This window comes from Suillus subalutaceus (genome assembly GCF_016647625.1).
Source record: "Suillus subalutaceus strain FC151 chromosome Unknown DFJ58scaffold_23, whole genome shotgun sequence".
Taxonomy (NCBI): Eukaryota; Fungi; Basidiomycota; class Agaricomycetes; order Boletales; family Suillaceae; genus Suillus; species Suillus subalutaceus.
The window spans coordinates 95,598-107,818 of NW_024540272.1; the positions used below are offsets into that span (position 1 = coordinate 95,598).

Below are 12,221 nucleotides of genomic sequence, written 5' to 3' on the forward strand. Positions count from 1 at the left end.
GTCCTCACCTGTAGTTCCCACGTACCTGACCTAATTAGATACGATCTCAATGGACTTCCCTATGACGTCGACATGATGTACATGAAGAATCTCAAAGACTTACCGCTGCTAGTGGCGGCTCAAAAATAAAAAGCCTGGTACGCTTCGCAGAAGAAATGGTTGCTGACTAATCAACACGAGGTTGTCATATAGTGCTGTAATCCATTTATGTAAACGGTAGTGTTCGGACATACCGTGACCAAGACAAAAGTACTGACTCAAATCTGATTCCGTCCGACAACATTGATGGTACCATCAACTACAATGCATCCATGTCTACTGGTTTCAGAGATCTTGATCAATATCTTCGCAGAAGTCAACGAGCGCGACGAAGAGGAGGCAGCTAGGACTTTGGCTGCCCTCTGTCGCACCTGCCGCGCATTTCGGGAGCCTGCCATGAAAGTCCTGTGGGCGCACCTGGGAACTTTAGTCCCTTTAATCAGATGTATTCCTTGTGTCAAGACTATCAAGAGTAAAGGAAAATCCCAGGATGATCTCCCGACTTTGGTGAGCCTTCAAAGTTCACTGATCTCACTGGGCGTCATCTGAGTATCGGCGCCCGCAGGCCCTCGAAAGAGAGATGTCATCTACAGACTGGGATATATTCCTTTCGCACTCGCACCTTGTACTCACTTGTGGTTATTATGTTTCAAGAAGAGACAAACATCCCGTCCTCAACTCGCCCTCACATGATATTGGCACAGATATCTTGCGTGCACTATCATCCCCTCCACCTTCCTCCACCGTCTTCCCTCACCTGAGGAAGATCAGGTGGACTGACTCACGGAAAGATTCCATCCGATTTTTTCGCCTAATACTGACTCCTGCTCTCGAATTCCTTGATATGTCGTCTATAACTGATTCAGTCTATTCTGTCATAATCCCTTCCATTAACGATGCCTGCCCGTCCCTAAGGATCATGCATCTTCCCAAATGGCCCTTTCTTCACCTCCCCGACATGTTCGACAAGTGGCCAAATCTTGCGTACGTGACCTCCGGGCCCCTTGCGGATGCTACTATACAATCACTTGGTCGGCTGACTCATCTTGCAAGTATGGATATCTGTCTCCACAAGTTGCATGACATAAAGTCACTTGTCGAGAATCCTGGGTTTTCTACACTGCGCCGACTCGTGCTTCGCGCGTACAACATCAACCTTGTCACAGCTTTCATGCGGCAAGTCAAATCTGCTCATCTCCGCGAAGTGAAGTGTTATCTACCAAACGGAACAACTGCAGTGGGTATACAGGAATGGATAACAATCCTCTTGGATCGGTGCATGCCAAGAAGGCTAGAAATTCTGGAAATTGAAGACTACGCTGACGCTGGCGCAGAATTCCCTGATCAATTCACGCTCACCCCTGATACGCTTCGGCTCTTGTCCCGCTTTCGTGGACTCACAACACTGGATCTCGCTACTGCATGTACATATTCGTTGGACGATACTACCTTAACACAGCTGGCCATTTGTTGGCCCAATATGCAAAGTATTGCGCTGGGAACCCACTGGGGTTGGAGACAACAGAGTGATGTCACTCTGAATGGTCTGCTGTCTTTAGTGCGACTCTGTCCTCAGCTAGAAAGCATCGGCCTCGTGATGAATGCCGTAACAACAGGTATCACATCCCAGAGGCCTGGGGGCGGAGTTCGAAGCTCCAAAGTCACGAGTCTAAACGTAGGAGACTCGAGAGTCGGTGACCCGCTCGCAGTTGCTGCGTTCCTGTCGGATGTTTTCCCACGTTTACTATCAGTTGACGCGTTTAATCATCTGGGGGGCAGGCGGAGACCAATACCTGCTGCGAAGGAGCATGAAGAAAAGTGGAAAGAAGTAGAAAGGCTTTTACCTGCATTCTCTAAAGTTCGCGCCCAGGAGCACCTTCCTGTAGGACCAAGAAGGAAGGCCTTCTTTCTTGAGGAGCTGTATCTTGCTTGAAGAAACTTTATATTAACAAAGATTGTGGAATATCTATGAAGTCAAGGTATGTGATACGTGGCAGTGGCGACTAGAGGATATTCTGACTGTGGCATAAGTGCCGAGCGCGTCGGTTCTTTAGCGCATGCACGCACGCACGTGTGTAATTACTGGTTCTCATGCTGGCAGCTGTTTTTATTGTAATTTACCCGGTCCACATCGCACCTTTTGATTGGACACTATGTGATCACCTCTTCAACGTACTGGGGCTATATCCGTAACCGTCCTATTTCAGTGCACACGTTGCTTCTGGATCAATCTATTCCTATTTTGTGATTTACGCTTCGTTTGAGGGAGCTACAGATCTGCATACTCACCTGAGGCAGTACTTTTCCACGATCCTTGTACTCTTTAGATGCCAAGCTGTGGTGAGCTACATGCATCATCGTGACGGCGAGTGCCAGGTAAGCAACAATTCGTTGGCATCGGCTACCTGTGACAACCTCTGTAGATCGTCGGGTGCAATCCATCAAAATATCATGGATTTCACCGCATTGAAGTCATACGCGTTTGAACACGCGTGGTCGCATCGCCTAGTCACTACGCCGTCCAACGTTCAAGATAAAACATTCATATGGTACAGGGGCCTGGTGCTCACGGGACTCTATTTCTGGACGGCATGCCATATGTATTTAAGCAGAGAAGCCGTGCTAGTATTCCAACACCAGGCCAACCTGTTCAAGTCGAGCCAAAGCTGCCATGGCATCTATTGTCGCTGTCCTCCTGGTCGCCGCCGCCGTTCAGGCATTTCCATCTATCAACACGCGACAGAGTATTACAGCTCTGACAACGTCACAGATTGACCAATTTACCTCGTACACCTATTACGCTAGTGCAGGGTACTGTACGAACACGCAGACGCTCGCATGGGACTGTGGCAGTGAGTGATCACACGCGCCTACTTAAATATGTCACTCTCTGATGAGTCTGATGGGTGATGTTTGAACAGCTAACTGTGACGCCAATCCGGAATTCAAACCGGTTGCCTCCGGAGGGTAACGGTGACTCGGTTCAGTACTGTGAGTGTTGTTGAGCTGAATGTCGTGTTGAGATGTGATCTCGATGACCGAAACCAACAGGGTTCGTCGGATATGACCCAAATTTGGATACGGTGATCGTCTCTCACCAAGGCACGAACCCCTCTGAAATGTGAGCTACCTAATCTAGCTCCCAGAGACTCGGTGCTGATGCACGTTCGCCAGTATGCCTCTCATCACCGATGCCGATTTCTTTTTGACCACTCTGGATTCGACATTGTTCCCGGGTATCAGCTCGGATATTGAAGTTCACAACGGCTTCGGGGATGCTCAGGCCAGGTGTGCACATAATTCTGCATGATTGACTGTACCAGCACTGAGTTCATGATTTCACAAAGTACTGCCACCGATGTCCTTGCCGCCGTCGAATCCGCCATGTCCACCTACAGCACCACGTCCGTCACTATGGTTGGTCACTCTCTTGGTATGGTATATTTCTCGTGCTGGATTAGACGTTGCATTTATGAAAATATTCACAGGTGCTGCGATCACCTTACTTGATTCTGTATATCTTCCCCTCTGGCTTCCTGCGGGAACGACTTTCACCACCATTGGTTATGGCCTTCCTCGTGTACGATACGCCCCAGGTCTTGCCGCCGCTCAGCTAATTTCTTTCCAAATAGGTTGGGAATCAAGCATTTGCTAATTATGTCGACGCAAACCTCCATCTCACGCACATTAATAATGAAGAGGACCCAATACCCATCTGCCCCGGTATGTTCTTGGGCTTTGTGCACCCCGCAGGTGAGGTGCACATTGAGGACTCCGGTGAATGGGCTGCCTGCCCCGGTTAGTTCATGCATTATATCATTTGATGATGGGGTGCTGAATATTTGGCATTAGGGCAAGACAACCCGAGCACTCAGTGCATTGTTGGTGATGTCCCCGAGATCTGGGATGGTACGTATTGATTGCAATACTGATTTTTCGTGTTGCTAATAGGTCGTACAGGTGACGAGTCTGACCACGATGGGCCATACAATGGTGTCGAGATGGGATGCTGAACTGGTACGACTTCACCTGGAGACATCCCTTCTATTTTTATATCACTTGGATTCTCCGTATTGTACTTTTCTCTGGTGTTCGGACTCGATTGATTTATTAGGATGCAATATATATTATATATATTGAAACTGCATTCGATGCGATCTGATCTGTCACCATGCAATTAGCAATTCGACCAGAACGAAATGAGCCGTTTCCACACCATGTCAAGGGAGGGCTTCCGGAAAGTACGCATATAATAATACACAACTGACTGTGCGATTACCTGAATATTAATAGTACTGGACGTAACGTTTGCTACTGCTCTCGTTCGTGAAAACTACTACGTCAAAAAATGGAGCGAGAGCGATGTAATACACTTGTTCCGCGTATAACGCTCTTTAAAGCTGTTGTCACCCTACCGCCGAAAATCGAGGATTCCAGGGGACAGTTCGATTGTGCAAAAAATGCCTTCAGCTTCTCATGAGGCTACGTCATCTCTAGGCGGAGATACCAAGACAGGATCTCATAGTCAGCACTCATGATAATCTGTATATTTACTACTAGCACAGCCAGGCAGTTTCAGACCTAACTTGGCAGGATGTTGCAACGGGATAGGGCTCCGTAAAAAACTACCCAAGGAATTTTTGACGAGTTTTTGAATCGAGTCGTGCTGAAGTTCATGTCACGATCTGAATCACGTGCCTTGTGATTGGCCCTTCTTTGAACAGTTTAAGCTTGACTCGAGTTATCTACAGGAATTCCTCGATCCAAAATGACATCCATCGTCAAATTATTCGTCGTATCCCCAGACACCCGTTCCGAGCGTCGTTTCGACCTCCACGTTACCATCGAGCAGCTCAAGGTTGCGTAGTCCATCTACCATGCACGTCTTACAGGACACTAAATGACAACCCATATCGTCGTGATTCGTGCACACAATCTAATGATCAGGCGAAACTAGAGCTCATCACAGGCATCCCCGTTCAGAATCAGAATATATCGCTGCACAATGGCGATGCCGATTCGCAGGTCGTCGCACAGCTGGATGATGATGCTAAGCCGCTTGGGTACTACAGCGTTCGGGATTTCCAGACGATCAAGGTATTTTCCATTCGAATTTTGACAAAGCAGTCGTTCATGCATATGTTGGCATCGTTTGTTGTAGGTAGCAGATACGAACCCTTCGACGTCGTTTACGGGTCAGCTCTCCGATGTATCGCAGGTAGAGAAGTTCGAGATCAGCGACGACGCATACGCACAACGAACCGGTGATTAATCAGTCATCCCTTATTCTTTACCACTAGCTCTGATTCTCTTTATTCCAAAGACTCCGTGCTAGCTTACAAGCAAAGACATAAAGTAGGGCGCTTCGCGCCCCCTTCAACAGAACCTACTCCTCCTGAACCTGCGGTAAACATCCCCATCGGATCACGCTGCGAAGTGGAAATCAACAGAGCCGGGCTTGAAAAAGCGCGGTGCAGTTCGGTTTGTTGGTCATACTGAGTTTGCTGCTGGGCTTTGGGTCGGTATCGAGTATGATGAGCCGATGGGCAAGAATGATGGCTCGTGAGTTCGAACCCTCGTATTATTTGACGATGCTCATTTGGGTATCTAGTTTAAAAGGAGTGCAGTATTTTACATGTCGCCCGAACTACGGAGTGTTCGTACGCCCTGCAAAAGTCACAGTCGGTGACTTCCCTGTGGAAGAGATCGATTTTGATGACGAAGAAATTTGATGGGGTGTCGACGTACTCGTTGAAATATATCCGCCGAGGATTCACGGTTGTTAGAGACTCAGGATGAGGACCTCAATGTATATTCAAACCTTATCCCTACCCCGATGCCTCGAACCGGACAGCCTTGGCAGTAAAGCGCACTGACCCTGGTTCATGGGACTATATTTACCTAACAATACAATTACTGTTCGACGTAGCTAGCCGGTCATCACGTCGGTAGAACCCAATTTTATCCGTCCACTTAATCAACAATACTGAGCTCCCTCAAGCGTGTCTTTGCAAATTCATCTTTGTAAGAGTTCCATATCCTGCATTGACCACAACTAAGCTCGACACGGACAACGATGGGGTTATAGAATACCCACCTAGTCAATTCCTCGATATACATCCGTTGCACTCTTTCGACCTCCTCCAACGACGGTTTTTCGCAGCGTTGAACATGGATCGGTCGGCCGACTGTTCAGAGGTCAGAACACCTGACAAGCTCTCATGTTAGAAATAGCACTCACTGACTGACACAATCCGTCGTCGGTACGGCATTAGACCCAAGTTATCTGCAACATAGATGAAGGAAAGGTCACCAGTCGAGTAAGCTTGTAGCTCACAATTCAGCAGACCACGTCCATGGAAAAGCGGAAGGGTGAACCCAAACATGTTCTGGAATTTCTTCTGCAGAGCATATATCGTGGTGCCCTTCTCGTTTGGCATTTGATTATATATCTGACGAATAAACGCTGTCAACAATGCACAGGAACGAAAGAGTGCGTCACTTACATCATTCTCACCGAACGAGAACACAGGCACAAGGTCCGCTCTGATAAATGTATCGATGACATTGTCTATCAAACCTTGTGTCAACTCACCCATGCTGGATCGCAACCTTAATAAAACCTAATCTACAGTTCATTTGTCAAGCGCCAGTTCGTAATGTTCCGGTATAGAGGCTTACCTGCGCTTTAATGTTAGATCGGCCGTACCAGGTCTTGCGCTCAAACTCTCAGCAGCGCCTCCGACTACGATAGTGATTGCCTGACCTGGGCCGCTGGAGAGAATGTTGGAGCAAGACTCTCGCGAGACGCTGCTGATCCCAAGAGCCATGATGACTTCGCGATATAAAGGAATGTTAAAGTTATTAGTGAGGGTGAGTAAGTGTGGTTTAATGCCAGGAAAAGCTTTGGAGAAGCCGGTGGCTGATAGGATATATTTGAGACATTGATGTTGTAGGGAAGGTGAAACACTTGCCTTCGGTAGCGAAGGTGGCGAGTGCGCCCCTGGTTGATCGGTAAGAAGTATGCAAGGGTACAGAAGAGATGGTATCTTACATCCCAATTATGCCTGTTTAAATCGCAAAATGAGTGATGCTTAGAACTGAAGGGAAACGAGACTACCATGAGGATGGTACCCGAACACGTATGGGCGGTCAGCGGGTAGGTCGCACTCCTGCATTGAGCAAATGTTGAATATCCGGGCGCAAAGTAGCTCAAATCACTGCCGCACCTTTAGAAGCCTAGATAGTCACGTAAACGGTCGTGTCTATAAAACACGAAGAAGCACACTTACGACGCAGGATAATATTCCGCAAAATACTGCCAGATCTTCAAGGACCGGAACCATGGAGTGAGTCTGTTTCCGTATGCTGGGCTCTTGTCTATGCAGAAAATCCAGATGAGGTACATGACCAAGAACGGCCATAGCGCTGGTACGGAGCTTTGGCGTGTTCGTTTTAACGAGCAAACGGTATATTGGAAATTGCCACACGTACCAGAGCATTAGGAACACGAAGCAGGACATCACTAACAACACCGACCACACGGCAACGACCATCATCTGCAGTCTCCTCTTCCGCGGTATCTTGGTTGGCACAAAGCTGGATAGCACAGAAAGTCGTGGAACAATTAGCTAGTGACATAAACAAACTATCTGATACGTACTTGATGCTAGCATGAAGGGCAGCCACAGGACGTAATGGTGCGCCGGTTAACTTCGTCAATCGCCCTCTAAGTGAAGATGCGGAAATAGTTCTTGAGAGGGCTGTCATATCATGGCCTTTGTCCATCCCGGCTAGTCCAATATTTATTGGGCTCGGTCCTCAGCGCTCAGCGGGCAGCTGAATCTGCGTCTTGTTCTTTAGTCGACTTGAAATGAGATGCGCTCAACTGCTTCCGTCAATCTTCTATGTTCACGTGACCAGATTTACCCTGTTTGGCTTTTTCACTCTATAATTACTACTACTTCCTTCATCCCGGGCGAGCTATCGTGGTACTCGAGCACGCCGTGAAAATTCTATGGTGACAAACTGACTGGTCTTCATGGTTATTTAACGTTTAACATCGGAAAGTCAGCTCATCGTATCAAATTGAATCAATAGACACCAACCTGCAGCCAACCACTCAGTACTCAGTCCCCGCACACTTGCCAAAGCACCTGAGTTTGTGCGTAACGCTCAATGGCGAGTAATTAGGTCAGAAAGCAGGTTTTCTATGCTCGAACAACGTGAGTGACGAGTAATAACTAATTACATCAAAAATAATTTATCTAATGCCATCTTGATGATGACCAGAACACCGGACCTTGAACGTTTGAACCATTAGCTTGAAGCTTGAATCACTATACTCCAATGATACCGAGTCGACCGGCCACTCTGTCGTGCGCATAGAGCAGAGCGTCAGCTTATACGAAGGAGTTGGACAGGCTGTCTCTCGCTCATCAAATCGCTAACTGAACTCTCATCCGACATTTTGATTTTACACTCTCCCGTCATTCGATAAGTTATCGCAACCATAAGCTACAATATCCCATGCCATTGACCTGGATATACAAACGATGGAGGGAGGCTGTGTGGACATGCAAAGTTTGTGGTGCAAACTGTGCGTCTGTGAGCTTCCGCCGCAGGGACTAGCAGTAGGACCCTTTCTGCTACAATTGGGCTCAAGCAAGTGAGGACTATCACTGTCGTTGGCACTCAAGACCAAGCACTCATGTGGTACAAGTTTAAACTCCGCTCATTGTGACCAGGTTGAATGCACCCCTATTTGTGGTTCAACGTCAACTTTCAACACTGGTCAACCTTTTATCCGTAGCGTCACTCCTCTACATCGCCAATCCAACTAAGTTGGGTCAGAAAGCGCCGGAGAACAACAAAAACATCGTAAGTGCCTAGTTGTAAGTAACTGTGTCTCGTTAATTAACCATCGATCACTTCCGACGCAGTCACAATCAATTGTATGTTTATTCTGATATATCTGATACCGCAGTATTGACGATAACTAGATGCCAGACCTTGAAACACAGCGCTCCAATGATATTGACCACCCTACCATGCGCACGGACCAGACTCGGAGCGTTGGCACCGTCATCGCCGATGGCAAGCGCCTCGTCGACAAGCGGGACAAGATCATCCACTCCGTGAACTTACACGAGGGAGCGCTGGTTATCGACACTGTTCCATCATCCGTCAACTTTGCCTTGCTCTGCGCGAAGGTGTATCTTTTTGCGCTTATTTGAGCGCTGTCACCCTTGGTTTTTACACGAGGGACTTGGACCGGCTGTCTCCCGCTTACCAGCCGAACTCTTATTCGAAATTTTCATGCACACACTCCCATCATTCGATGAATTATTACCCCTCATCAAAGCTACGATCTCCCATGCTATTGACCAGGATATGCCGAAGATGGAGGGAAGTTGCTGTGGACACGCCAAGTTTATGGTGCAGACTGTTGGTTGGGTTTATGAGCCACCACCGCAGGCATAGGCGGCGAGAAGCCTTCTGCTACAAGACATGGCTCAAGCGATCGCAAGGACTTCCACTGTCGTTAGCACTCACCACGCGTCGCCCAAATCCCTTGACCCGCCTTCTTCAGCCTTACACAAATCAAATCTTGTGTCTTCGTATCGCTTACCGCGCCGTCACACGTGACCTTTTGTTAAACGACCTCCCAGCACTTCAGGTGCTTAGCATGGATGGGTAGGTGCTTAGCATGGATGGGTGGGTCAGCGGTCGATCTGAGAAGAATGTTATCGCACAATCTATCATGAACCATTTATTAACTCTGCGCAGTCTCAAAATCAGTAGACTATCGTTCTCATTCGACTTAGCCGACTTCGACCCCTTCAAGAATTCCAGGTGGCCCTACCTCACACATGTTGGAATCAATGTTTGCCAACAAAATATACTCCTCAGATTACTGCAGCAGGCTCCTAACCTCTCCTCAGCCAAGATTTCAATAGATTTAGTATATACCGGGCAACCCTCTGGTCCCCCCTTACCGGTAGAGCCGTTCACGCACACGAAGCTTCAAGTCTTGCATATCAATTGTCCCAGATCGCTCCCACCACTCCCAAACCTACTTAATGCCCTATCACTCCCCAATTTACGCGAGTTTATGGCTAGCTCTGCATGGATGTGGTGGCCTCACGAGGAGTTTAAAGCATTTTTAGCACGGTCAAAGTGTCCTCTGGAGTTCCTGAGTTTTGGTGATGGAAATCGGGCAGCCTTAGACGAGCTGCGAGCGGAATACATCGCTCTCATTCCTTCTCTTGAAGTAGTGGATCAGGCTCGTGGCTGCTTCATCTTTTGCAAAGCGTAGTCGCCGGTAGATTCGCGACTCTACGAAGTTGGGAGGGTCCTGTCAACTGACTCAGCTCGAAACGTCCGTATGAAAATGTGCGCGCTCCTTTTCCTGCTACTAAGCTTCGATCGATGACCTCTGTCGTACCAGAACGGAATCCGAGCGAGTCACCAACCATGGCCTTTTCTTTCCAACTTCGTTGTATGTCTTTTGAACCACTTATTCTTGGTACTCATCAATTTCGTCTTCAGGTGTCGTGCACTGATGGTGTTTTTGAGGAAGAGTCCCTGCCGCACGTGCGCGCGTGTTCTTGATATTGCCGCTTGTCCACCCGGGCCATGATGTTGACCATGAAACCCAAGCACACCCTGTTTTATTACCCTTTACTTTCAAGTTGTACTGCCCCCAGTGTCACTCTGCTGCGTTTGCAAATGGTGTCAGTCTTTGTATGTGGTTGCAATTGTTGCTAGCAAATCTCCAGAGGTATTGCTGATGCTCTCGGCACGCTTATCGTATTTTTGAGATGTTTAATGCTACTGAAGTATCGTTCGAGTGGATGACGATGTCAAGACTTTTGTCAAGCTCAATTCGAGGTGGCAACCTACGCGCATTGGGAAGTCTTCCAACATTTGGACTTGCGAGAAAGGGATGCCCCTTTGGATGTGGCGTTATGCATTCTCACCACTGTCGATAATGATCCTGCGTGGCTTTAGTATCTGCCTTTGAGCTATCAGGATAAACTCAATTTATTGTCAACATCTCAGAGCGTGCCAGGCTCTCCCCCACTGTTGTCATATACCTGACAGTAGACGAAGAGTGGTACAGGCCTACAGCAGCTGTGAAGGACATCGCGGATATCAGGGCCACTTGTGTGGGCACAGTGGCAACCACTCATTCTTTCCAAGACGACCTGAGAGAATATCATATAGCTCCAGGACAATGTCGCCTGTCCACATGAGTCCAGGGGCGGATTCAGATGCAATGAGAAAGGGGTGAGACACAGCTCAAGCTGCAGTTTCAACACTGGTTGTTTAGGGTGTGTTGCAGCAAGACACACAACTGCAGCTGTGTCATAGTAACAAAGGTGTTACCCGAAGTTCCAGCGGGGAGTGGCCTGTCCACTCCCTGACTGCACAAGAGGCGTTGGACAAGCTCAATGACACTCATCATGATTATGCAGCTCTGATCGTCGCATATGATTGCGCCAACGAAATTATTCCACCCCACGCGTACCAGGGCATCTCCAAGGTACACTGGAAAACTTATACATCGCGGATACAAGCATCACGCTCACCTATGAAATTCCGGTTGACCTCTCGAAGATAAATGCCCGCGAACAGGCGTCAACGTCCGAGTCGGTTGGTCCTTTGTGAATTCTTCATCGAAGCTGCTGGTATCGTCACCGAGTCACGTCCTGCAAATGAATCAACATATTTCCTTCGTACTTGAATCGTCAAGCTTATTGGTAAGGGGGCGGAATGCATTTATGTCAAAGCTCACAATGCCCACCCTCGGAGAAAACAATGTCTCTTATTCCGCTATTGACCTTCTCGGATGCCAAACGCTATCCTGGGTCAAAACTACCACCAGTAGGCACGGAAAGCAAAGCATGGGACGTTCGACCTGTTTCAAGGTGAAAACAGCGCCTCTCAGCATGTATGGTGATGGGATATAGATGCACATACTCCAAGATCGCATCAAAATTTCATATTCATCGTCGCCACTGCAAGGCGATTGTCCAAGCAAGATACCAAAAGCCCACCAATATACGGCGCGACCGTACCGTTGCTCGAGTAGAATCTGTTCGGTCCTCGCAAGAAGGTAATGTAGTAGGTGCCTCAGGCCTCAGGAGCCATAAAATCGTTCCGGATGATGTGCTAGT

The 12,221-nt window shown here is 48.1% G+C and overlaps 6 protein-coding genes across 6 annotated transcripts; 5 read left to right on the top strand and 1 right to left on the bottom strand.

Moving 5' to 3' along the window:
* The first annotated feature begins 233 nt into the window (after positions 1-233).
* On the top strand, positions 234-2,286 carry DFJ58DRAFT_680797 (uncharacterized protein). Its single transcript, XM_041383207.1, has 3 exons — positions 234-546; positions 605-2,018; positions 2,071-2,286. Exons 1-2 carry the CDS (start codon positions 286-288, stop codon positions 1,970-1,972), a joined length of 1,629 nt encoding a protein of 542 aa, XP_041246786.1. The 5' UTR covers positions 234-285; the 3' UTR covers positions 1,973-2,018; positions 2,071-2,286.
* An 81-nt stretch (positions 2,287-2,367) lies between these two features.
* On the top strand, positions 2,368-4,186 carry DFJ58DRAFT_773677 (Alpha/Beta hydrolase protein). Its single transcript, XM_041389343.1, has 11 exons — positions 2,368-2,415; positions 2,463-2,891; positions 2,961-2,992; positions 3,027-3,030; positions 3,091-3,160; positions 3,214-3,327; positions 3,387-3,472; positions 3,528-3,619; positions 3,672-3,837; positions 3,892-3,948; positions 4,000-4,186. Exons 2-11 carry the CDS (start codon positions 2,711-2,713, stop codon positions 4,050-4,052), a joined length of 855 nt encoding a protein of 284 aa, XP_041246787.1. The 5' UTR covers positions 2,368-2,415; positions 2,463-2,710; the 3' UTR covers positions 4,053-4,186.
* Positions 4,187-4,807: 621 nt separating this feature from the next.
* Positions 4,808-5,771, top strand: DFJ58DRAFT_715116 (CAP Gly-rich domain-containing protein; the record flags this gene model as incomplete). The annotated part of the gene is made up of 6 exons (XM_041384091.1): positions 4,808-4,897; positions 4,987-5,136; positions 5,201-5,303; positions 5,363-5,475; positions 5,507-5,601; positions 5,651-5,771. The coding sequence occupies 6 exons, from the start codon at positions 4,808-4,810 to the stop codon at positions 5,769-5,771; spliced, it is 672 nt and encodes a 223-aa protein (XP_041246788.1).
* Positions 5,772-5,891: 120 nt separating this feature from the next.
* On the bottom strand, positions 5,892-7,827 carry DFJ58DRAFT_868686 (diacylglycerol acyltransferase-domain-containing protein; the record flags this gene model as incomplete). The annotated part of the gene is made up of 13 exons (XM_041394244.1): positions 5,892-6,079; positions 6,137-6,227; positions 6,281-6,325; positions 6,377-6,491; positions 6,546-6,585; positions 6,635-6,667; positions 6,721-6,961; positions 7,008-7,042; positions 7,141-7,211; positions 7,269-7,278; positions 7,332-7,478; positions 7,534-7,638; positions 7,703-7,827. 13 exons carry the CDS (start codon positions 7,825-7,827, stop codon positions 6,013-6,015), a joined length of 1,125 nt encoding a protein of 374 aa, XP_041246789.1. The 3' UTR covers positions 5,892-6,012.
* Positions 7,828-8,749: 922 nt separating this feature from the next.
* On the top strand, positions 8,750-9,522 carry DFJ58DRAFT_724969 (uncharacterized protein; the record flags this gene model as incomplete). Its single annotated transcript, XM_041385161.1, has 5 exons — positions 8,750-8,754; positions 8,787-8,919; positions 8,982-8,993; positions 9,042-9,251; positions 9,304-9,522. The coding sequence occupies 5 exons, from the start codon at positions 8,750-8,752 to the stop codon at positions 9,520-9,522; spliced, it is 579 nt and encodes a 192-aa protein (XP_041246790.1).
* Positions 9,523-9,746: 224 nt separating this feature from the next.
* DFJ58DRAFT_213219 (uncharacterized protein) lies at positions 9,747-10,701 on the top strand (the record flags this gene model as incomplete). Its single annotated transcript, XM_041379273.1, has 3 exons — positions 9,747-10,434; positions 10,490-10,540; positions 10,591-10,701. A coding segment is annotated over one exon (611 nt), but the record flags the coding sequence as incomplete, so codon positions are not given.
* Between the last annotated feature and the right edge of the window lie 1,520 nt (positions 10,702-12,221).